At 41.0% G+C, this 26,514-nt stretch overlaps 1 protein-coding gene across 1 annotated transcript; it reads right to left on the bottom strand.

The window, feature by feature from the left end:
- Positions 1-498: 498 nt before the first annotated feature.
- ehmt1b (euchromatic histone-lysine N-methyltransferase 1b) lies at positions 499-26,147 on the bottom strand. Its single transcript, XM_054612348.1, has 26 exons — positions 26,111-26,147; positions 16,379-16,469; positions 15,754-16,283; positions 14,231-14,525; positions 13,937-14,085; positions 12,428-12,583; positions 11,897-11,968; positions 11,675-11,777; positions 10,494-10,667; positions 9,451-9,728; positions 8,683-8,915; positions 8,257-8,472; positions 8,053-8,135; positions 7,823-7,929; positions 7,495-7,617; positions 7,165-7,266; positions 6,012-6,116; positions 5,764-5,918; positions 5,433-5,603; positions 5,188-5,332; positions 5,018-5,095; positions 4,675-4,790; positions 4,345-4,431; positions 2,398-2,476; positions 2,024-2,199; positions 499-1,904 (listed from the first exon to the last, which is right to left on the bottom strand). The coding sequence occupies exons 1-26, from the start codon at positions 26,129-26,131 to the stop codon at positions 1,715-1,717; spliced, it is 4,035 nt and encodes a 1,344-aa protein (XP_054468323.1). The 5' UTR covers positions 26,132-26,147; the 3' UTR covers positions 499-1,714.
- Positions 26,148-26,514: the final 367 nt, after the last annotated feature.

Below are 26,514 nucleotides of genomic sequence, written 5' to 3'. Positions count from 1 at the left end.
TGACTTGACTTGTCTTTAATTCTTCACTTTTAATTCTATGTAAAAAGTTCTATATATTAATTGTGCTGTATAAGTACACTTGAAAATAATTCTTCAGCAGCTCTCTAAAATCATGGCACAAACGAGAGGCTTTGAAAATCTAAACTCATTAAAGCAAATGGAGTGTGGGAAGTGTCAGCAGCTTTGATGCCACAGCTGCTCCAGTATTTAAGCACCGGGCCCTGGGCCCGTCTGTCAACACGGAGCTGCTGCTCGGTTTGTTCAGGGTCAAACTGACTGCAGGCTTCAGTTTGAAGATCCTCCCGTGATGCGTTTGTGGTTGACAAGATAAGGAGCTAAAAAGTATTCCTCACTGGACCTGAAGAAAATCTGCAAAATGACAGAGCTGGAGAAAGAGGCAATGGAATTTTCAAATTCTGCAACGTTTTCAGGTAACATTTTAGCAAACAGGCTTGCCTTCCAAGAAAAACTGCAACAAGTAAGGCGTATCAGAATAAATGCATTAGTAGTAAATTTATTGAAAAAGATACAACCAATTAGATGGATGGTTCACGGTCCAGAAATATGTAACAGAACGTTATGAATTGCATTTTTATAACCTTTTTTTCATTTATACCTTTCAAGACAGTCACTGCTTTACTAACAACATTTAAAAAGACTGGTTGGCTTCTGGCGGCAAAACCATGAAACAAAAATAGCCCGACTACAGTAACTACTCTTAGAAAAGTGGAGTTAAAATTAAACATAAAAAAACGTAAAACGTTCTCTTATCTTACAAACTATGTTCACTTGGGTAATAAAAAGGAAAACAAAAGTAAAAACCTTTGTCAGCACCATTTTTTCTTGTTTTAAACTCTAATTTAGTTTAATCAATTCTTCCACAACTGTGGCAGCATGCTTAATAAAACGGTCAACCAATTTATTCAGACTAGAAACGCCCTCGCTTTTGAGGAATGGTACAGCATCTTTCTCTCAGACAATCTATACTCGCTTGAGTAGCATAAAAAAAAACAGTCCACTTTTTTGCACCACGCCCCTGTCATTCCCATCATTTCAGGTAATTCGTCAATTCATAATCAACTAAGGTGGCAAATGTTGAAGATGTCTGTTCAAACACTGCAACAAAGATGAAGTGACACAAAGAAGTGGCAACATAGTTCAATATTTATCAGCTAATCTTGCTGGAATGGTTCATGATAAATGACCGCAAATGGTCAAACAAGTTAAACTCCCAGCTGTACGCTGAGGTTGTCTTCCCAAAAGACGAGACCCTCATCCCGACCCCAAAGTTCCTTGATCATGACTCAATAGAAAAAGCCATTTAACAATTTCAACCCACCTTAAAAAAAAAAAAGACAAAATGCACAATTCTCCTTCCCAGTAAAGTCATGTGTGACATTATGTATGACGTTACAGACTGTCTTTGTATTGTCCCCATGTGTTTGCTGTGCGTGATGACTCTGCCCCCTGCTGTTCATGGTACACAAGGTGGAATAAAGGAGCAGTAAGTTCTTCCAGGATTTGATTGTGCATCTGGTTCTGTGTGACAACTTTTTAACGGGTTCTCACGAAGGTCCATGGTTTGAATCAGAAGTGGAGATACAGTACAAGTTCATTGATAAAAGTTCAGACAGGTGCATTGCACAGGTGTCCTTATTTGTCCCATCAGCTGTGTGTACATGTGGTTGAGTTTAGTGTGAGGAGGGGTTCTTTTTTAGGAAGGACTGGAGGGACTGTTGGAAGAGCTGGTGTCAGGTGATGCACTGGGCTGCTGTTGGCCATCCGGTGTGCTGTCCGCCTGCAGTGACGCCATGGCCGCCGACGAGTACTTGCACTTGGAAGAGCCGCATTCGCAGCTGAACAACTTGCTTTTGACTTCCCAGAAGTGGTCGCCGTAATTAAATCTGAGAGGGGGGGGTGAGAGAGCTAATTATTATAGAAAAGTACTGTCATTAATCGTACTTCCAGGGTTGAAAATAAACATTTCTTTCTTTTTATTGGTAAAAAATAAATAAAATGTTACCCAAGCTCCTCTCCAGCCTTGATGTTCTCACTGGCAAAGAAGGCAATGTGTGGGAAACGAAGGTCCTGGTGCGTTGTGAACACTCGACAGGCAAACAAGTTGGGCTCGCACATGTGATTGAGGAAGCGGCTGATGTTTCCATAGAAACGAGCATCGATGCAGTATAGATCTTGTGGCTGTAAAGGAAGATAAATGAGCTAGAAACTAGAAAAAGGCTGCAAGTGCACAGGTGAAAGAATTCTGCACGGGAAGAAATCCCAAAGTAAACAGCTACTACACACTTAATGATTAAGTAGTAAGTAGGAAACTATCAGAGTGAAGGTTTTAATTATTATAGACGATGTTTTCAGTATAATAACACATCGGTACTTTACCTTATCATCCAGGCTGAACAGGTAAGTGTCATTCTGCCTCATTTCTGCTTCTGCTTCCGAGATGATCTCACCTACGTACCTGTTCAAAAGCAGGCGACCCGTCAGTAGCTGTAGACATCACTGACATGTTTTAATGCTGATGCTGTTTACCACACGTCAAGATCTCATGGACGTGGAATTTTTATGGTTTTATTATCAAAGACTGCAGTTCTGAGATACTGAGCTTCAAAGATTTAGCCTCCCTGCTGGTAAACCTTTCATGTATTTTCAAACATTTTAAAATGTTGAACCCAAAAGGTTATTTTTTAATCACATAAATAACATTACACACACACACACACACACACACACACACACACACACACACACACACACACACACACACACATTATTCAACACTGAACAATATTAGCTTTTGATTTTATAAAATCATGAGTGAGTGAGTGAGTGGATGATTAACTGTATGTATTACATATGTATATGTATTTTAAAATATATTTTACTCAGTTTATCAAGACATCAATGATGACGTCAGGCTTTATAATTCTGCTTTGATGTACATGCGTCCCCTGACTCTTTTCAATAAGCAGTGAGAAATATTAGAATGTTAAGTTGTTTCTTAGACAGACAGCACAAAATAAAAAAGCCTTTTTTTCTGTAATAACTTTAACCAATCGGCAAAGACCGGCTAGACCAACAAACAAACCAACAAAAAAGTTAAGAAAACAAAATGGCACACGAACCAACAGTGAGGTTAACATAAGGGACTAAAAAAACACATATTTTACATGGCTTCAGTGAATCCTCCAGAATTTCTTTTTTTATGTGTACTTGACGGTTGACGGTGGATACTTTGAGTTGGAATTGATTACATTGTTTGTGATGCTGCTTACACATAACATGATCTCAAATGTTAAAGCAGAGACAAACAAAAATGAAAAAAAAAAAAAATATGTCTATCACATTGTTGTTAAAGTATTACTTCTACAGAAGGAATAAGGAACTGTAATTATTAATTGCCAAATGGATTGTTTTATTGTATTTATTTAATGCATTCAATGCAAATGTAATGGACTATCAAATGATTAACACAATAGTGATGAAGGACATTCGAGAAAGAAAGGCTGACATGGAACTCAAAAAACTATTAACAACACATCAATAAGCCACACTGTTGCTCTGGATGACATGTTCCTTCATCACCATTAACACATCACCAAATGTGTAATAATCTGCTACTGAATTTAGCCCCCAATGTATTTCCTCCTGTTTGAGTGATGTTTGTGTAAAAGTACAGTGACCAGCTGTTTTAGGACATTAACATGCCTTTTTAATCATTTTGTTGTTATTATTTCTGCTTTTGTTACCACTGCTATTACTGCTCCGGTTATATGCATTATTTGTACAGACTGTAAATCCACTTGAGGCAAATTTGTGATATTGGGCTATATGAATAATTCTGACTTGACTTATCCTTGAAGTTACTGTGCTCGTGATAAAACAACATAGCAACTTTTTATTAAACCAAGGTTTGGATCAGGAATCAAAATATACCGAGAAGTGTTTTATTGGTGTTAGCCAACACCTTTTTTGAGGTGGCACACGAACTCTGAATGTTGTTATTAAAAAAAATTAAAAGCTGTCAAACATAGTTACAATGCATTAGTAGTCTAGTGACTGGCACAACAGCAGAACACCCCAGTGACATTGACAGCACTTCTGACTGGGAAAAAGCTGCTACCTTCTGTCAGGAGATGCAGACACTGCATGTGTGAGAGTAGCAGGTTTGTAAATTGGGGGGAAAGTGACACATCATGCCTGTTCTGTGTTTTGCCCAAATAAATAAAACATCACTGACAGATCAGCAAGGATGCCAGCTGTGGCTGCATTTGTGGCTCAAATATGAAAGGTGAAATATAAACAGTTTTATTTGTGAACAGGACTTACTCGCATACAAAGGTCCCCTGTGGTATGTCCTGTACTGCACGGACACCCCAGCCCTTCTTACTGGTCCTGAAGAGCTGAAGCCTGGTCCTGGAAGATACACAACATCTTTAACGTAACAATTTCAAATTATTCCCTTACATTTATAGACCTCCCAGCCTTAACTATGTAAGATAGTTACAACGAGACATCCTCGCACAATTCTACCACCAACAAAGTTGTAAGAACTGTCAGGCATTCAAAAACAGAATTAACCTGACAGATAACCTTCAGTAGATTTAGTTACAGAACGTTTTTCTTCTTTGTATACACATTGAGATGAAGTTTGAATACCTGATTCCATTTTGCACTACGCGATTCTTGCAAGTCCTCCAACAGGAGCACGCATGGTTGCACTCAAAGATGAGAGGAGGCTCCTCACGGCAGAATTCAGGTAGAAGACAACCTCTCTAAACACAACAAAAAATACATATATTAAGATGTAGCTACAGTATGCGCAGGATAAAGCCCTCATGGTCATCAAGACTGCATGATATATTTATATGTCATATATACATTTTCATGGTTTAGGCTGGTTCGGTCGGCCACATACTTTCTGATGCATCTTGTTAAATGAAGACTGTGTGTGTGTGTGTGTGTGTGTGTGTGTGAGTGTGACTCTGCGTGAATCTCTTACCTTGTCGTACCAGCAGCGCAGACTGAGTTGCCCACACATGCAGATACTTGTCGAACAGTCTTCTTTACAAACACAGTACTGTGGATTAAGAAGATAAGCTTTTATTGGTCACCTCACACTGCCAATCACAGTTTCCTTAAGAATACCTGATGAAATGGTTTCTAACTCACCTGTAAGTGTGTTATGTTCCTGTCGATGTTCATGGGGGAGGTGACACAGTTTTCCGGGATGTATTTGTAGTCATCTGGGTAAGGTTCACTGTCGACAGAGTTGACACAGGGAAGGGGAACCCTCTCCTGCCCCAGACCTATATCACTGTGAACGGAGAACACGTTGGTTAGGGGCTGTCAAAGATTTACAAGCCAAAAAAAAAATCTGATGGTCAAATGCTGGGGTGAAAACTGCAGTGTTCCACCTCTGAAGGACTTTTTCCTCCACTCGAGAGAGCCTGTTGCTCTTGGCGTCCTTCTCCCTCCTGTTGGCCTGCAGGGTCGCCCAGGCCTTGGAGTTGTGGCTGCAGCAGTCTGGAGGAGTTTCTCCCTCGCGGTTCTTCAGAAACACATCTGCTCCTCGACCCAGGAAAAGCCTGAGGAGACCACATTTCTCTGATCAACAACAACAAGCCGCTTCTGAACAGCTTTATTTTTAATCTTTTGAATCAAATCTTGTTTTAAACTACAGTTCAAAAAGCTACTTATTTAATTTTTTCTCGAAGCTTTATTTTTTTCCTGGAGGCAGTAACTCACGTGACGCATTCTAAGCGATTCTCCCGAGCAGCGATGTGCAGAGGAGAGTCTCCGTGGACGTTGACAGCCTGCAGGTCACAGCGGGCGTTCAGGAGCAGCTCAGCGATCTCCACGCTGCCTGAGAACGCTGCCCAGTGAAGGCAGATGTTCTCTTCCTAGACAACAGAACAACACAAACCAGCAATTACACAATATTTGATTCTGTGTAAAGCAAGTGACACAAAGAGTGGACAGACTCCTGAGCCAACCTTGTCCCTGATGTTGATGTCAGCTCCTTTGCACAGAAGCAGATTCACCTGGTCCACATGCTTGTACTCTGTCGCCCAGATCATGGCTGTCCAACCTCCATCATCCTGAGGGAAAGATAATACTTTCAAGCTCAGCAAACTGATTAGCGAAGCTGAAACATTACTACCTACATGACGGCACTTTTACCCACTTTGTTCATCCAAATTCACTGCCCTAATGGATACCTTCTTGCAGCAGAGTCAGGCATTCCAAACAAAGACGCGTCAGACGCAGTTCAGTACTTTCTCTGAGCTCTGCATAACCACCTCACCCGTCTATATCTAATATACCCTCATCAAAGTGCATTTGAAGGAAGCAAACAGTCGATACAGAACATTTACATTTAAATACTCTGTACAACTTTAGAAAAACATTAAATGGAGCCACTCTCCAATCAAATAAAGTTATTTTAGTCTGTTCCATCAAACTGCAGATCTTTCCTCGGAGCCAAGTGTTTTGACAATGTTTGATAAACTGAACATCTGAAATAAACTGATTATTTGCTGAATGTGAACCTAGCAGCTGATGGAGATTTCAATTTACTACAAAAGTCAATTTTGAGAAGATTTGAACCTTTTTCTTTATGCTAACAGATCTCAGATCATCTCTCTAGCATCTTCAGCCAAAATAGTTTAACCTAAGTTGGAATTATTATTAAACAATAATTGAGGTAATGTTAGTGCAAGACTTTAAATATGTTTTTGCCACTCTAATGTCTGGATGCTAAATTATCCTTGAATTATTAAAATTGCCAGCTACCTGTTAGCTTACCTTAGCTTAGCATAAAGCCTTAAAGACTTATCTCATTAGTTAACTGAGCTCTCAAGTCTTACAGTCAAATGTCATGAACTAATTTCTGAACTCTGCTAAGGCATTCTTAACAATCAGCTGTTCGCTACCTTATCAGACATGTGCATCTATGTATGGTCACACAGCCAGACATGTGATCAGCTAGCGGAGAACATGATTGGACAGCAGCATCAAATGCTACTGAATGATAAGGTGGTGGTGATAACATCCTTGAGCAAAAGCTCATGTCTCATATCAAGACTATAATAAACCTGAAACCACTGAGAGGATCAAAATGACTGGAAAATGTGAAACTGTACCAACCTGACAGTTGATGTTGATTAGTCCTGTGGACAGAAGGTGCTCTACAATGTTGTAATGGCCAGACTTTGCCGCTAGATGGAGACATGTGAATCCTTCAACATCCTGAGGGCAGCAGAGAATCAATTATTCATTTTCAGTTATTGACAGTTTCTATTCATATACATTTATTCACGTGATAAAATAATTAATGTCACTTTAACATCCTTATTTGCAGTTTTTTGTATTTCATTTTGACAAAAAGCACCAGTATGACCGCTGCCAAAAAATTAAAAAGTCAAATTATTCATCACTGTAGTTGGCTGATGAAAGAAAAACTAGATGCATGTTAACCTTGTGCGTAGCACTGGCTCCAGCTCTCAGCAGGTACTGGACCGTCTCCATGTAGTTGTTCTCACAGGCCTCCATCAGTGGCGTCCGCTGATCTTCGTCACACATGTCCAAATTTGCTCCCGCCTGAATTGGCATACGTCAGACACCGGTTAAAGAACTCAATAGAGCTTGCCATAGTCCTAAAGTATCTTAAGTATCATTTTTTAAGAGACATAGTATGACATTTATCAACTTAAAACATCAAACTAGGCTTCTAAATCAACCTTATTCATGACCACAGGAGTAAGTACAGGGCTGCACTGAAAGACAACCAGTAAAAGACTCTTACCTGTACTAGCATGTGGCAGATGTCTTTGTATCCCCCCTCTGCTGCAGCGTGGAGAGGGGTGCGTTTGTTCTGAGTATCCATCTTAAAGTTAGGGTCGATACCGTCCACTGAAAGTTAGATGGAGAAAAATAATTAGCATAAAATTGTTGCACAAGTGTTAGATGCATACAAAGAAAAGACAAAAAAAAGATTTTATGTAGAACATGATTGATGAGGCAAGGTTACCATACCCAACATGAGCAAGACCTTCTTGAGTTCTCCCTGTTTGGCTGAGAGGTAAAGCTGTTTGGGGTGAAAACGCAGCTTCTTTGGCCTGTAACACACACAAGAAAAAAGTTAACTAAAAGTTAGTAGGTTGTCCATGTTTGTCTAAAAGCTACGGGCTCTTTGGTCATTCAGATAAATCATGATGACAGTCTGGTGTTAGAACGAACTTCTCTGTGTCTAGTGCCACCAGGATGCTCTCTAGTGTCTCTTTAGGTGGTCCTTGAGGGACTGCAGGTGGCACCGTTGTCCCCAACCCAGCCAGCAGTGTTGAGGTCCTGGATGAACCAGGAATGGCAGAGGTGTCCAGTCCGTGTGCAGAACGAATAGACAGCGAGCTGTCGGCCCTGCCGCTGACTTCAGCCCCCACAGCCAGACGAGAGGAGCTGGGGGAAAAAGGACAGAGTACTTCAGGAGTGCAGTGCATGACTGACTTTTCTTTTGGGCTCGATATTTTATGCTGCCCTTAAATTGTTCATACATATTAAACAGGAGGCTACTAAGTATTATTTTCTCCTGACATGAACATCATACACCCTTTGATAATCATGTCAGGTAACTTCCTGCCCATTCTGACCCCCTAGGTGGTACTTTACCTGCCAGTGGTGGTGTCTGCTCGGCCCTCGGGGACCCCGGGCGTGGCAGGTCCATGTGTGAGCACGGGGGGAACGGTGGAGGTGGTGTCGGCCTTGGCGATGGTGACCTCCTTGGCCTTGCTGGCCTCCTCTCCACAGTGGGGACAGAAGCTTTGACCTTTCAGCACCGAGGCACAAGCACTATGGAAACGGTGAGAGATGCTGAGGTCTGGTTGGCACTCCATGAAGGTCCCCTGCACAACAAAAAGCAAATAAGACTCTGTAAGGGAAACCCAATAGTCTTCACTATAAACGGTGTTCACAGAAGAAACCAGATTACTAGGAGAAGTTAAGGCAGAAAATCAAAAGCATGAGTTTACATAGTCTGGTTTCTCTAAAACCCCACTTTATGGCTGCAATTACTGATTGTAATATAAATTAATTTATATATGCTAATATTTCTGAATAATTGTTAAGTGAAAATATACAAACCAAAATAATATGTTGTAGGCAATTCTTCATTCATAGATACAAAATGCTCTGAATTTGGAATTCAGCACCTTTAAATGTTATTTTCTTTATCCTTGTGTGTTTAATTCACAGGAAACTCAAAAACTGGATTTTGTAGTTTTAATTGCTGTTAATATGTAAGAACAATGGGTTGCATAAGTTGCTCTACACTTAGTAGACTCTGCCCTTGACAGCGGCCCCGTGTTCATCCACATCCAGTGAGACATGATCAATCTGCAGCTGAAGCCCTGACATTAATAAAAGACAGTGATCACTCACAGCCCTGCAGAAGAAGCCACAGCCGGGGCAGCACTGGTGCTTCACCATGCCGTTGCGGTGGTCCTCGCACAGAACCAGCAGCTGAACAGAGTTGGAGGGACGCATCATTTCATGTTTCAGTATGGCACCCTGGCAGCGGGTCAGCTGTCCGTCAACACTCTCCGTGGCCATGCACTTCCTGTCTGCCAGCGTGAGAATCTCTCGACTCTTGGGCGTCTCCATGCGGCAGCTGCAAAGCGGAAGCTCCTGGGCCTCCTCGATCGCTGACCCTGAAATTTCTGCAAACACACAAAGTCAGATGTTACCTTCATTAACTTCAGTATCAATTTATTTTAGTTTCAGTTAAAATCAGCAGAAGGACCCGATGCACTAAATCATACATTGACTGCAAATGTAGCAATATATCATCCAACGAGGACTCAAACTTATTTTGTTCTAAATGATGTCTAAACATAAGCATCTGCACAATGTTTCACTTACTTATTAACATACTTAAAGGAAATAGACTCAAATTCACCAAATTCTAATTCAAATCACAGAATAAGTAAACAAGATTACAGATCTGACCAGGCATTCCATGCAAAGTTTCAAACCTGACGATTTTTCGATAGTGCTTCAAAAATCTTTTTATTGGTACCAAACAAATATTGAACCAAGCCATACTGACGGACAGTCTGCTGCTCTGAGTAGGAACAGCTGTGATATCAACAGGAAAACAAATAAACACCTTGGAAAAGTAAAGTTTGTTTGAATCGAAAGTGACCAGTATGATGCACCAGACAGTCAGTGGTCTGTGGACACCAAAATGTGTTTCTGACACACAGATTTACAATATAAAAAATATAAAATGATGCATGATGCTGGTGGAGTGGACTTTCTTTTGGTCTGTTATGCTTATGGGAAACCTTGTTCTACATAATTGACTAAACACATTTAAATTAACATTAGATATAGTAATAAAACATAATTATTGTAAGTGGTGGAAACATTTCAACACTAATAATTATCAGTGTAACACGTTTCCTCATTTCTTCTTATCTCACCTTTGTTCTGTGAGGGAACCGTTGGCTCTTGGGGCTTGTTGAAGTTGACGGGCTCGGGTGAGGAAATCTGCGTGCGCTCCTTCCCATCACCCAGCTCGGCCTGAGCTGAAGCCTGAGCTGAAGCCTGAGCTGAAGCCTGAGCTGAAGCCTGAGGCTGATCCACTGCTTCCAGTTCTGAGCAAAACCACAGCCATCAGTAAGAAAATGCTTCACTCTTAGTTTACTATCGCGTTCAAACAAGTCACAGAAATATAGAAAACGATGCTACAGTCAATCAAATCATTCTCATGTTGGTGTTTGAAAGAAAGTGAGACATGTAAAAACAAAAATCTGCATGACAACACAATTAAGAAATACAGAAATCTATAAACCAGTTGAACAGGTGAGACTAACTCACACTGTCTGAGTTGAATGAGTTTACTAGAGATGTTTCTGGTGGAGCTGCATGTTCACGCGCTGGGCAACGGTCGTCAGCACAAACAACAAATTAATTTAATGTCTTTAACTACAAACCAGTTTGTCGTCTCTTTTTTGACACCCTGTTCTTCATACGCCTGCTCACCAGAACTTTGCTCCGCCCTCCATAGAGTAGTTTACTTTATGGATAGGACGGTCACTATAACAGATGTTACATTTAATGCTTTGATTGAGGTTTCCGATAGAAGCTTCGACTGTCTGTGTTGCCATGTCTTATGAAGTCACCCTAAAACCAGGTTTGTATGCCTCCAACAACCATGTGACCATGTCATGGTGCAGTTTACATCCATGTCTGTCAAAAAGGTCATCACTGCATCATTTTATCCTCTTAAACATTTGTGTGAAATTGACATTATTAGAATATGAATTCTTTAGTTGGCAAAAAATGTTATTTCAAATTCGAATCGGTTCATCCTGAAGTCCAGGTTGAGTGTTATAGGTTAGACCCGCTCTATATTCCGAGACACAGTTGCCCCCCCAAATGCACAACCCTTGTTTCATCAGGGCTTAACTGTGCTCGATCTAGATTTCATGCACTTCTGAGCTTATAATCAGCTTGAAGCTATTATAAAATTGTTTTAGTTTACATAGCCACCTGTATTGTTTTTTTAGCCAATAAAAAATGATGCTTAACATGTGGACCAAAGGTGAGAGACTCAGGTACAGGTGTGTGTGTGTGTGTGTGTGACAGGAGCGGCAATCACCTTTGGCTTTTATCCTCCTCTTCCGTTTCCTGGACGGCCTGAGCCACGCGCTGTCTCTCTTTATTTTCTTTTTCAACTTCTTCTTCAGACTGGACTCTGTGCTCTGAGGCAGACGATACAGAGATGATCTTCAAAATGTTTTGTCTTCACGCAAAAGAGGTGATCAATGATGATATCAAATACTCCTAAGCAGTTAGGCTGAGTAATAACGAAGGGTCTTACCAAGTCAGACTCTGTGCCCTCCTCCTCTCCCTCTTCTTCTCCAGACTCTTCAGACTCCTGCTCATCTCCCACCTCCACCGCAAGCGGAAGGCAAAGTTTATCCCCAGTGTTTAGCACATGACATTTCGAAAACAGGCTTCACTCTAATGCATAGAAGCACACAGTGATACTTGGATGGAAGTACTGTTTTCTATTCGGAGGAACGTCAAATCTTTTCAGCTGACAATAAGCTCACCTGGGGAGTTTCCCCACAGACAGCAAGTTAAACATCCGAAGGCTTGCACCTGAAATGTTTCAATATATGCCATGTTGTCATCACTAATCCTTTTACGATCCTAATTAATCTGTAGGTGATTTATCGCTTTCCCAAAGGGCCACCCGACACAGTTGTTGCCTGACTTTTATCAAAAGATTGAAAAGCTCCATCTACTTTAATTAAAACCTTTTATAAAACAAATACACACTACTGTCTTAAACATAAAAATAAAGTGATCACATATCATGGCCGGATCATTTATATTTTGTTCCAACCTGAGAGATGGGTTCAGATGCTGCTTCCTGGACAGCACTGACAGGTCCTTCTGTTGGCTGCTGTCGCTCCTCTTCCTCAGATTCCACCTCTTCTGACTCTTCCTCTTCAGATGCATTTTCCACCTTCTCGCCATTTATGTTTGCTACCTCTTTAGCCTGTGAGACAAGAGCGGACAAGATGATGATCACAACAATCTAAAAATATGCTGGAAAATAAAAAAATTGGGTTCAACTGAATTCAAAATTCAAAATCTGGCATCAGACGTCAGATCTGAAAGCTGATCAGATATTCGTCAGTTTGAGACAGATTTTTTCTTTAGGTACAGTTCATGTACCAGTGCTTGCGATTACTTAAGCCTTGTCTATTAAATTAAATAGTTAAACATGAATAATAAGTTTCAGGGTTGGGCGATTGGACGAATATATTGGCTATTGGCAGAGCTCAACGGGAGGTGTTTTTTGAGCAATATTGACATTTTAATTTGATGGTCTGCCTCCAAAGAACGAGAGACGCTGCTCTGTGAGCAGCTAGCTAAGCGCTAACACAAAGTGCACAGTGGAAGAAACGTGTGTAAAGCCAGCACATCTAGATCTGTGAATTAATGGTTTATTTTGACCAAACTAGGGTGGACAGAAAGACTAGTTTTATTTTGTTTCTGTTGAGTTTGAGTTAAGTGTGTTTTACAATGAGTTAACAAGACATTAAGGTAGTCTTAGTTTGGTGAAAGAGAAAAACTTGAACTAAGAAAGCATATGGTTTAATACAAAACAAGTTACATTTTAGGAGTTTATTTTGTTAATTTATTAGACTGAAAAAGCTAAGAGAGCGTGTGGTACAAACATGCCACTTAAACACACATGCTTGACCTGGTGTAAACCATCTCAAATGGAATGCTGACATTCAAGAACGGTTCACAGAGCGTTCAAGAGTGGAATGTGTGAATAAAAGTGTGTCTGTGTGCAATTTTAAACCTGCCAAATAAAGTGATTTTGATTAGTCCTCTGTGTCTTAATGAGATGTCGGCAGAGTGTCTAAATGAAGAGATCACTTAAAAAGGCACACTGAGAAGGATTTGTTGGTTGCAAATTTCCAAACACAACAAGTTTGCCCCTCCTTTCCAACGAGTGTTAGGGAGGTTGCCAGCAAATTCACTCTTGTTTTGGAACAAGCTTTTTCCATTTTTTCGCCTTGCTGTATTTGCGGGTTCTTTCTACGAAGTGTCGGCCATTTTCGTGGCCTCCTATTTGATGTGTGCTTACGGTCTTGTACCTGGTCGCACATTTTTATAGGAGGTTGATGTCCAAAAACGTCCCGAACAGAGAAAAATAGGAAAATCCAGGCAGAGGGCAGTGTCTCTGCATATACAGACACCGGCATACAATCTTAGTTGGTCATAAATGAATATCAAGAGAGTGATGTCTCTTGAGTCTTTACATTGTTGTCCAGGAAGATCCTACCTCTTATGCCTTTAAATAATGTTTGTTTTGATCAATGGGAGGATCACAGACCTGGGGGCTCTTGGCAGACTGCTGTAGTTCATTGAACATTTCCAGCACAGTCCTCTGCTTAAGCACTTTGGTTTTCTTCTTGGGAACCAGACTGTACATTCCCATCCTCCTCTTCTTCTTCCGGGATGACAATCCTCCTGAGTACAGACCTACAGCACAAAAGGACGACACACATGTTTACAGCAATAGTGATGATGTTCTGGTCTGATTACTTATTTTTTTGAAACCATAAAGCAAAGTCAGAGTTTCTACAGGAGTTCAGTTTCTGTCATGTCTTGCTGGAGTCTGACTGACCTAGTTGGAGCTTGGCTGGAGCTGGAGGAGCTGGACAAGCTTGAGGAGCCGCAGAAGCCGGGGGATCTGGAGGATCCTCAGGAGCTGGAGGAGCCGGAGGTGTTGTAGAAGCTGCAGGAGGTGCTGGTGAAGCTGATGAAGCAGTTTGTGCTGAAGCTGGCGTTTCCGGTGGACTCTGAGGTAGATGGTTCTGAACGGAGGGCTGCTGCGAGGATTTCTGAGCGTCAGGTGAAACATGAGGCTCCATTTTCTCCATTTTGGCACTCTTCGCTTCTCTTAATTCCCTGTTAAGAAGCTGCAGGTAACAATAACCAAAATAAGTTATAATCATCGTTTAACCAAGGGATTTACTTTGAGTTTATGTGTTACAGGGAGGGCTCATTGTCCGTTTGTCATACATTCATTTCAATTTTCACCCTGATGTTATGTCCACATGATTGTGAATCACACTGCAAGAGACCACTGTGTTACAGTAAACAAGGTCCTCCTGCAACAAGCATAGCTCAGAAATTCCCCTATTTATAGAAAGTAGATCTGGTAAATGCGATAGTTTTGATTCCTCTTTCAGCTGAATTTTATTTTGATGTACCAACATGTTATGATATTGTTGAACCAAATTCTTTCTCTTTCAAAACATGAAACATTTAAAAAACAATTGTATTTTAGTAATGTCTGATGTTACTGAACACAGTTCACTGCATTTAACGACAATGACATCATCTTATATTAGAGCTGCACAATTGTGGCCAAAATAAGGGTCATCTTAACCTGAATTCAGCGCATTTTTGGTTTTGGCAAAAAGAGTAATATAGTACAATATAATATAATATACCACCCTATATAACTCTACTACTCTGGACTGCAGCTGCAACATTTAGGAAAGCTTTTCCAAGGCTGCTGCTGCAGGGTGAGCGTGCATAGGCATGACAGCTCACCAAAAGTGAAGCCAAAACATCTGGATCGACCTCTGGCGGCTGGCTGATAGTTTAAGAGATGTTAGTTTTCATATGAGTTTACTATGGAGTTTCAAAGATGTTCATTTGATTGTGGGATGCCAAAATCGTCACTGCATTTAATATTCCATTAATCGTGCAACCCTATTTTACGTTGCACACACTCGTCTCAACAACACTGTTGTACAAAGAAAGTATATGGACACATTGTGTACTTTGATGTGGGGCTGTTTTCTCATGGTCTGGGCACCTTACTTCCCGTTTAAAGGAATCATGCCAGTGTAGCCACAGGATACAATTTTAGACAGTGGTGTGTTACCAACTTTGTGGCAACAGTTGGGAAAAGACTTCCTGTTTCAACATGACATTGCGCCCGTGCAAAAAGAAAGGTCCATAAAGAAATGGTTTTCCCAGTTAGGGTTGGAAGAACTTAACTGGCCTGCACAAATTCCTGACATCAACCTCATCCAACACATTTGGGATGAACTGAAAAAACTGATTGTGATCCAGGTGTTTTCTCCCTACATTAGTATAGAAAGTAATGAGAGAAAGAGGATCCTGAAGGTTTACCTTTTGTGCCGGGCTCACAGCAGGTCTGGACATGGTCTTACGCGCTCTATGTATCGTGACGGGTGCTGGAGCCGGGGCAGGAGACGAGGCTGTGCCGTTCTTAGTGTCTGGTGTCTCCTGTCCCGACGTAGTCCCTGTACTGGGGTCAGTCCTTAGCGCACCTGAACTCTGTGCACACCCAGACGCCGAGGCCAGGGGAGATTTGGCCGTGTGTCCCCCTGTCGGTGAGCCCGAAGGCAACCAGTTAGTCCTGTGTGGGGAAACTCCCGAACCCGGCTTCGCTGCCGAGCCGCCGTCCTGCTGCTGCTGCTGCTTGGTGAGAATGAATCCGTTGCTTCCAGTAACAGAACCGTGCGGTGGCTCCACGTCCGACGTGCCATTTTCATTTAGCAACAGCAAAGTCTTGTTGTTGGCGGTTGCAGAGCCGTGTGCCGGGCTCTTTTGCCTCGTGGCGTCGCATTCGGTGCCGTTAAGCATCGTCTCTGCTGGAGGGGAAGAAGACAGTCTGACAGCTATCTCGTTGTCTCCATCTATGGAAGAAAAAAAAACGATTAAAATAATGCAAATTAAAATGTTCAACAGTTTTCATAGATGGAAGTGCTTTGAAGTTGAATTTGACTAATACCTGGTTTCTCCTCTCCGTTGATTGCTGCATCAAGTTCCTCTTTCTTTGTGGATGCACCTTTATCTACGCTGCCCTTGGCTAGACCAGCGGGCTGATGACAAAAGAACACATGTCAAGGGAAAACAAATTTAGAGCTCCTAACTAACAAATATTTTGTTTCTTTTTTTGTTTTCAATCAGTAACCTTTTCAGTCAATTGGTTAGTTTAAAAAAAGTCAAACATTCCCATCACAAGTTCCCATAGGACAGGCTATCCTCTTTAAATCCTTTGTTTTGACCAATAAAAAACAAAATACATTCAATCCATGACATCAGCATGGATTGAATGTATTGAATTAATTGATTAGGCGATTGACGGAAATAATTGTCATAATCAATTCATTGTTTAGGTAATTTATCAAGCAAAAATACCCAATTTTCTCTGTGAGGATTTTTTGCTTTTGTCCTTTTAATATCTATGGAAACTGAAACTGTTGTTGCTGTGAAGAAACAAGACCATTCAGGACTATGATCAATGGACTAGTTGAAAAAATTGCTTAAATGATAATGAAAATAATTGTTGCTGACCTAAATGTTACAAATCTGAGAAAAGCAGCAGAATGTTTGCCAAAATTGCCCGATTATCTAAAATTGCTATCAATTCATTTTCTATCAACTGACAAACAAAAAAAAGTCAGGCCCAAGCATCAGTATCTGAATAAAACCACCTTCTGTTTATCAACCGAATGCTGTGTTGAAACCTCTTTCCAGTAACGTGTCTTTGTCAGAACCAGAGACTATAGAGCAAGCCAAGAGAATGAGGGCGAGCCCCATGCACTTTCATTGTCTGTCTTCTCTCTTTCTATACCACAGCCAACCAGGAGAGCAGGAGATGCACAGCCCAAGCTTCAAAACAATTCTCAGTCACCCACAGACTGTCTTTACATCTCACAGGAGGGAGCATTTGAAGAGGCGACACCAGGAAATGTAAAACTTGCTCTTCCTCCTGAGCAGACCGTCAACCTTGTTCTCTCACTCTGGGAGAAAAAAGGCCCAAAGGACAAACAAGAGGCCCAACAGAAAAACATAATTAATCCACGCTTTTGCTTTCTCTTTGGGTCGACCTTTGCTTGTCAAAACCATCCCCGTTTGTTTTCACACTTTTAAACAACATTTTAGATCAAATGTCAAAGGGAAGTGCTCCTATGTCAGTTTGTCCTTGAAGAGAAGCATTCCTTTAGGACTTAACAGAAAGGTTTACAGTCCCCTTGACCAAATGTGACCCTCGAACCAAGCAGAATTAAGGTGGATATACAGACACATTTGCTGCTAAAGGCTGGGGTCTTATGTAGTGTGTGGTAAACTCAGGTGCTGAATCTGAATGTCTCAAGAAAGCAGAGGAAACATTTTCTCCCAATCACAAGACCGGCAAGAGACAGATACCACTAAAAGCCGACTTCCCAACTAAATGAGCCACCAGGACAGAGTTCCCAAATCCTTCTCCAAACATGTGCCCCTGATTTCCTGAGCCGAACACGAACATGCACCTTGTCAAACAGCAACAAGGTCAGGCCGGGAGCCGGGAGCCCCACATCTGAGGGTGTTTCCCAAAGAACATCTAGTCTGGGACAATCCTCTGTGGTGTATGATCTCAAGGCATCTAGTGAGCACATGTCAGGGTGAGGAGAAGAAGGGTCCTTCAGTTCTTTATTTCCATGGATTGAGGAGAGCCAGTTACAATAAAAAAAACACTAACCTCAGCCCTCCCCCTAGTGGTGGAAAGTGGAACGGACACACTGGAGACAGAAAGGAAAGGGGGGGAAGGGTGGCAGAGAAGCCTGTCTGCAGATCTCCGCCATTTCGCAACCAGATTGTTTACTGACACAACGCGGCCATTGCAGCGGTTTTCCACTAGATGGGGAGCTAAGGGGTCTGGAGGCCCGTGGAAGGGGATATGCGGGCTGATGAAAGAAGCTCCACATGTGAGGCTCTGAGTGTTGATCAGGAACCTTAAGTAGCATATTAAAAAATGGATATATGTTAGAATAAACTAAAGCTCCAGCTATGGCTGCAAAAATAAGGCAACAATGGCCCAGAGCTTACATTCCAGATTGGACCATTAAAAAAAAAAAAAAAAAAAAAATTAGCTTAGTATTTTTTTACAAATAAGCTCTTAATAGACTATGTGTAATATTATGTTATAAAATATCTGAATGCATCAATCATTCATTGGCCCTGCAAGATAATGTGAACCCTGCGCATGGCAAGGCCTAGATATTTCACACTGATGTGATCTTAAGATCTACTGCAGGAGGCCTTAAAATTAAATCACACTATCAGCTGACACACGTATCACACACGCAAGGTGTTGCCAACACCCAAATGAGATAAAAAGAACAGCTAAAAACGGTCCACTCGTGAACCCTTGACTGTGAGCTGTTTGACGAAAGGGTGTTTGTCCACTTCTCAGACTGTTTCGTTTTAATCATTTTCAGAGGCTTGACGATGTAAAACTGTGCAGTATTTCACATGAAAAAGGCAGCAGAAATGTTTCTCTGTTCTGTTTTTTTCTATCTTCTCGAGGACCCTCAGATTTATGTTGCAGCCCCTTCAGCTGTCACTACCTCATATTAGGAGACCACTGTTATAAAGAAATTCGGTAAAGACATTCTTGGTTTTGCACATTATTAACACAAAAATCACAACTATGGGGCTTCGTGGTGATCATCTAATGATCTGACAAGCTGACCGTGCTATCGCAATGATCCCAGACTGCATCAGGCACGTCATCCTTCCTTTCCCCTTCATTTTCTGTCATCTCTTTTCTTTCTATATAAAAAGGTACAAATAATACCAAAATAACAACAATTAAAAAAAACAACACTAAATAATGATGACTATTTTACATAAAATCCACGAATTATCCAATAGTTTACCTGTCCAGGGATTAATTGTGTGCAAACTGACTGATGCAAGGCCTGGCCCTCAGCCAGAAAGCTGCACAGAAGATCAAAGCCGGTAAACATGGAATCTAACACCGCAGCCTAACATGCATCCAGCCTTATGTTCCAGTATTTTCCTGATCACATAGCTGCACAAACGTCCAGTCCACTGAGACGTCATTGTAACCATGAGGGATAGAGCACAGATGATTGATAGGAGAAATGGCATGACGAAAGGACGTTGGGTCCAAGATTCAAAATTCTACTCTCAGGGTAGTTTTCAGATCTTCGGGAGGTCAGACGTTTGAGTTGTCTCATATTTCCCATGCTCTGATTGCTCTCAATACAGCTGTTGTACTCAACAGGATCCAGCAAAGCAACACTTAAATCTCTCTCTGCTACCAAACAGGAAACACTGCTCCTCAAGATTAAGTCCTTGATTTCGGGAATCAAGAGCAATCAGTCTGCTGATAACGTAGCAGCAACTGAGAACTGAGAAACCTTCTCAACGAGCAGACAGCAAGCGTTCGAGCCAACTGATGGTAACTTTTATAGAAAATGGCTAAAAGGAAGTGAGAAGCGAGACTATGCGTCTCTCTTCAGACAATTCAAAGCCAACCAAGGGTGAAGAGTATAAAGCCAACATGTCTTTTCCCTAGTGTGCCTCCAGGAAGCATCATACCTGCTTTCTTCTCATGGCCTCCATTGAGAAGAAGAAGGCGTCAGAGAGAGAGAGAGAGAGAGAGAGAGAGAGAGAGAGAGAGAGAGAGAGAGAGAGAGAGAGAGTGTGTGAGGGAGAGTGTGGGTTTGGGAGAGAGAGAGAGAGAGAGAGAGAGAGAGAGAGAGAGAGAGAGAAAGAGGAGAACAGAGAGAGGAAGAGAGCGCGAGAATGTGTCGAACAGATTGCTCCTCTTTTCCTTTTCTTTCCCCGCATGCACATTCACCTCGCCGGTCATGTGACCTGGTGGCTCCCTCTGTCGGTCCTCCTCTTCAGAAGGGTCTCCACAGAGCATGCTCAGTCAGTTCAAACTGTAACACCACTCCATTGCTGTAAACTAGAAGACCTCATTGCCACTGAAGGTATCCGCTGGAACAGACTCACCATATAAATACTGCATTCAAGACTGGAGGAATATATCCTACTAATATTTTCATCTCACACATGCTTGTATTAAGGTCAATTGTAGTTGTACTCATTTTCTTTCTTTTCTTTTTTTGTTGCTGTCTTTTTCTTTTTTGTGTCAGATGGAAATACATTTAGTCAAATCACGTTTGGGGGGGGGGGGTTAGGGCTTCAAAGCAGATGTATATGCACAGCCATCTCAGGAGCACCAACTGAAGAAGGAGGCAAAGAAAATGGAAGAGGTAAGAGCCCCAGAAGCAAACCGGATGTAAGTGAGGAGCATGATTAGCCAAACATTTTCAATGGTGGACACTGGGCCACATCTGAACCTCTAAAACAGGAGAGTCCTTTGTCTCCAAGGCAGCAAAAACCCAGACGCTGTCAGTCCGTGCAACAGATATTTAAGTCACAGAAATGAAGTAGCAGACTGAGCTGCTATTGAGGAAAAGGCCTGAAAAAAACCACAAACGCAAACCACAAAAAGGACCTGATGATAAACTTAAACTATTCTGTTGATTTCAGTAAGAACTGAGTGAATAAAAGGTATCCCAACTTAGCATAATGCATCTTCACAAAGGCTTTCTAGTGTTTTAAGGTCTCTGTTGTGGGTTTTTTTTTCATTATAATAATCTGTGATTACTTTTCAATCATCCATGTAGTCTATAAAATGTAATTAAATAGTGGAGATGCCCATCAAAAGTTCCCAGAACTCACTGCGTTTATCTTCTAACGATTAGCTTTGTCTGTCCAAAATCCAATGACATAAATAAGAGTAAAAGCAGCAAATCCTCACATTAATGCTTTAAACACAATTCATTGATAACAGGAATAGTAGCTGGTCACTTTGCAAAGTGATACGTGTCCTTTCCTCAGGGGTTGTATTAACTAACGTAGGAATGCAGATGTAGAGATGTTGGTGGCTTATCCAGTTTCACAACTGAACAATAAAAAAATACCTCGTCTTGACATACAGGCTCAGGTTTATCAACTTGCAGGGCCCAATGCACAAAAAAAAAGGGAAATAAGTTCTTCCCACCAACCATGGCAGAGTTACAATAAAGTAAAGATGGTGAGATATCAGTAGATACTAGATACTGTGTTGAAAAGAGAGGTGAAAAGCCAGTGAACACAATATAGGCTATAAAACACCCGCAACACACAAAAGAAGGCCAAACATGAGCAAAGAACAACAGCTTATTGCTGACTGACACGACCTCGTCCTGTACACAAAAAAAAACTGGAGCTTTCAACACTATAATGTGAAACTCATTTTACCTACAGCATAACAAATGTTTGTGCCCATTTTAGCATCTAGCAGTGACTCAAAGTTGCACTGTAACAAAGTTGATGTGCATCATGATTGCATAGATTTAAACGTATGCAATATCGAGACTGTCTGTCTATTGGTCCACACTGAAATATCTCAACAGCTATCGGATAGGCTAGGTTGCTACAATATATTGCTAAATACATTCATAATCGGGAGTATACAGCCTACTGGTTTTCCCTCTAGCGTTACGATGAGGTTAACCTTTTTGATTTGGAGTGAAAATACGGTTGGACTAGTGGATGAATTGCCATGAAATCAAAATAAAATCGATATGTTACCCTACTGAAAGTACTGTAGGTACCGGGAATGAATAAAATGATGATGCATTCAAGCTCCAGTCAGTAAAAATGTGTATAGGGGGCAGGTAAATTATAATTTGATCATGGTGTGTCCAAATGTAAACGTAAACTTGAGGCGTATCATCAAGGATTGATTACAAACTGTATGCAAACTTTTTATCTACCATCTTCAGGTCAACATTTCAATTTATCCAGTACTTGGGTTTATGACCAAAACCTTTTGACAGTCCCATTAGCCTCAGCTGTAATTTGTGTTGGGTGCTAATAGTAAAATGCAAGCATGATAACTAGCTACACTAAAATGTAATTCTTAGATTGTACATATTTGTAGCTTCTGCTTGTTATTTGAATGTATCCTATAGGTTCGACCCTGAGTCCTATACAGAAGTTATTCTTTCAAAATTGCAATAGCCTGATAATCAGACTGTATGGCTACTTCATTTCCCTTCAATCATTAAGCCTGACATTGTGTTTGTGTTAGCTCATTTCTTCCTGGGAGGGTTATTTGTTCTGTTTTGCCCTTACCAATCATAAGCCAAAGACTTATCCATCCAACTGACCTCATCTTTATTCACCACAGAAGCTGCAGGCGTGGTTGCTAGGACCATTTAACTTAATGTTTTTTATATTGATCAAAAAAATATGCAGATTTAGGAAGTGTTCTCTTTCGTCAACTCAAAACAACCTTTACAGCTGCGTCAATCTCATCTACGCTCATTAGCATTTTCTGAAACTGGACCAAGCTAGATAGCCATGTAAGAAGATGAGCACGTCTCCATGTGGGCAGCAACGCAGAGGTTCACAACCAATCAAGCTTGTTGTGAGTCAGTCACACTTGAAAACACTAATGAAACACCAGAGTTGGAAAACCCGTCTGTGGGTTCACGCTCAGCTACAACAGCAACGGGAAGAGACAAGTGTGGAGGGCAAAAGCGGTGTTGGTAGCAACTTCCATAATCAGCTCTGGAAAAAAATAGCACTGCGTCCAAAGGTGTTGATGGAGATAGCTAAAAGTGACTCATCTCACTTTTTTCTAATCTCTGTTGAGAGTTGCACATGTGCTGTACCGATCAGGCAAGTGCTAGCGGAGATTGTAACATTAGTCAGAGCTAACAAAATCTGAGCAATTCTTGTTCAGTTATGACTGACTGTCAAACAAACTATAATATTTTCTATGGCATTAATCCTCTTTATGTAACCTATTTGTTGATGTTGATTTTTCAAAGGGTTTAACCCGAGGCAGGCCATACAACAATGATAGCAATCATATCACATCCATACACAAGTTCAGGAATTGAATGTATTCGTACATACATTCAAGTATTGATTTTATTTAGTCTGTGTATTTATTTAGTGTCATAGAAAATAAGAATTGTACTATTTATTTGTATTGAATTTCTCCTCTAAACGCTTGTGATTAAGCAAACTGCATCATATCGATCATACCTGGTGCAGGGCTTTGCTAAATGAATGTAACATGGTCAACAACTACATGCCTATTTTTTGCAATTATCATAAAATATTTGTGATAATTGCTTGTTTGTGTCTGCCATTTGGTCATGTGTCAGCACCATCATACCGATCGAATTCTCGGTAGATGTCTGAGAGGACATGTCATCAGCTGGGTGGCATCTGCCAGCTAGGCCAAAAATGGCCTTTTCAACACTATGTATTTCAACTACAGGAGCCCAAAGAACTGCTTGACATTCAACCAAACCTCTTCTCCTGCTGTGTTTCCTGTCTGAATGCACACACGAACTGAATGCTGAATGACACACAAACACACACACACACGCAGTCTACTGAGTGACCAGGAAATCAGGAACACCTGTTTGATGTAGTGCAAAGATATACAGGAGACCTTACCTCAAGCTGAAATATAAACATTTTTTGTTAAAATATGATAATTACTGATATTTGTTTCATCTGCATGATGGAGTGTTGTTGAACATTAACGATGGTACTTTAAATTTCCTCTAAAATAACTTATTAATGTGCTGCAAAGAAAAAGTGGAACTTGACATTTTTTCTTTATAAATAACTTGAGCAGACTTGCTTTCCTGTTTTCATTTGGGACTATTTTTGGGGTAAAAAGTAGATCCATTGAAAACTGATGATGGGTTCAGATGATTTAGGGGCATTGTTTTCTAAAGAAAAAAAGAATAAAGACATTGGAGCTTAATTTTTCAATGCTTCAATGAAAACCCATTCTCCTCCATTGTATTAAGCAAAAGGCAAACATTTTAGACAGGTATCTTAACATATCAACAGATACATTACATTACAGTCATTTAGCAGACGCTTTTATCCAAAGCGACTTACAGGAAGTGTATTCAACATAGGTATTCAAGAGAACTACTAGTCACCAGAAGTCATAAGTGCATCTCCTTTCTTAAACAAGCATCTTAAAGCATAAACCAGAGCAAAAGTATAGTGCAGAGGCAAATTACTACGAAAACAATAATTGCAACAGACTAATCCGAATATAGTAAGTGCTACAAACTACTACGAATAGGATAAGTGCAGTAAACAAATACAAATTCAATAAGTGCAGCGAACTGATACGACCCAAATACAACCCAAACTATCAGCAGAGGTATGTGGTGAAAATCTTTTTTGTGATTTGGGTGAACCGACCCTTTCTGGCCATTGTATCTATGTGTCAATACATCACCATATCCAACAAGACAGAGTTATGAGTGCAAAATAGCGGCTGCAGAGCTCAGTGTCCCACATCTCTCTTTACTTCAACTCAACACGGGGGCGGCTGTGGCGTAGTGGAGAGCAAGGTAGTTCTCCAATCAGAGGGTCGGTGGTTCGATACCCGGCTTCGGCAGTCGATGTGTCCTTGGGCAAGACACTTAACCCCAAGTTGCTCCTGAAGGCCATCGGTGTGGACTGGATGATGAATGTTAGTTAGAGTCTGATGGTGGCACCTTGCATGGTAGCCTGTCATCAGTGTGTGAATGGGTGAATGATATGTAACATACTACTGACTGTAAGTCGCTTTGGATAAAAGCGTCTGCTAAATGACTGTAATGTAATGTAATGTAATGTAATGTAACATCACTCTAGCGACCTCTGCTGAAAAAGATTGGATCCTTTTCTTTTTTTTTTCAAAAAAGGGAAAGAAAGAAAGACTTAAGGTCTGACACATTTGTACACTCCTGTGTCATTGTAGGCAAGCCATCAGTTCAATCAGTCCATCTTAAGGGAATGAACCTTACTAGTGCAACATTGAAACTTGTTACAGCCAAACCCTGGACTGCTTCATACCATAGCTGCAGATAGCTAACACAGATAATGCTGCACCAGGAGAGAAATGAAACAAAAACTAAAGAAAGATGTGAAAACACACCATGCAGTGAGCATCAGAGCCGGTGTCAGAGCTGGCGCCATATGTTTACAATGGGAGGCTGCAGGCAGCACTGCCTTCATCTGACTGCATCAATGAGCATGAAGCTAACACACAGCACAGCTTCAGGGGACACTGATCAGCCGGGCAGAGTGTGTACTGTTGTTGCACATCACATGGAGATGAGCCTCTTCCATTTGAGTCAGATGCTAACCCTTTAAAAAAATCAGTTTTGTGTGGATTTGAGAAAGTGTGCACTGTCTGCTAGCTAGCATGGATGCTAGCAGCTAGCTAAACAGCAGTGCACACAATTAGCCGGTGACAGACAATACGGCTGGAAACCAAGAACAACATGGGTGGAAACTGCACGAATATCTATTTAAAAATTCAATTATGAACCGCTAAAACTGCACAGAAGCAGGATAGTGACGTGAGCCGGGAACATGAATAACTGAGCATCGGAGCACAGCGCACAGTGAGCCGGGCGGAGTATTCAGGTTCCGGGGTGCAGCATCTTCCTGCCCTCCGGTCCAGCACAAAAGCAAGAGACTGCGGGCTGCCAGCGGGCAATTTACGACAACACGAAACCTCTGCACGGTCCATTCATCCGTGCACCAGCTGCTCTCCCGAAACATACTCCCGTAGCCCCGGAAAACAATTAGAAAGTAAAACGAGCTTAGCGTAGATAACGCTCACAACACTCACCTCGGGTCCAACCGAAGCCATGGTGCCTGGACGTAAGCTCCGCCCACCGCGCTGACGTCACATAAATTGATTCCCAACCGGTGTAATACCACACCTGGTAATATCATTGTTTATTATAAGGTCAAGAATAATAATAATAATAATAATAATAATAATAATAATAATAATAATAATAATAATAATAATAATAATAATTAAGCCTTTATTAGTCCCACAATGGGGAAATTATTAAGGTCAAAAATATAATACTACTTATAGTAATGTTGACCTGGTAATATCATTGTTTATTATAAGGTCAAAAATAATAATAATAATAATAATAATAATAATAATAATAATAATAATAATAATAATAATAATAATAATAATAATTAAGCCTTTATTAGTCCCACAATGGGGAAATT

Source organism: Anoplopoma fimbria, chromosome 14 (genome assembly GCF_027596085.1).
Source record: "Anoplopoma fimbria isolate UVic2021 breed Golden Eagle Sablefish chromosome 14, Afim_UVic_2022, whole genome shotgun sequence".
Taxonomy (NCBI): domain Eukaryota; kingdom Metazoa; phylum Chordata; class Actinopteri; order Perciformes; family Anoplopomatidae; genus Anoplopoma; species Anoplopoma fimbria.
Note: the sequence above shows the minus strand (reverse complement) of the source record. Positions and strands in the feature narration are given on the sequence as shown.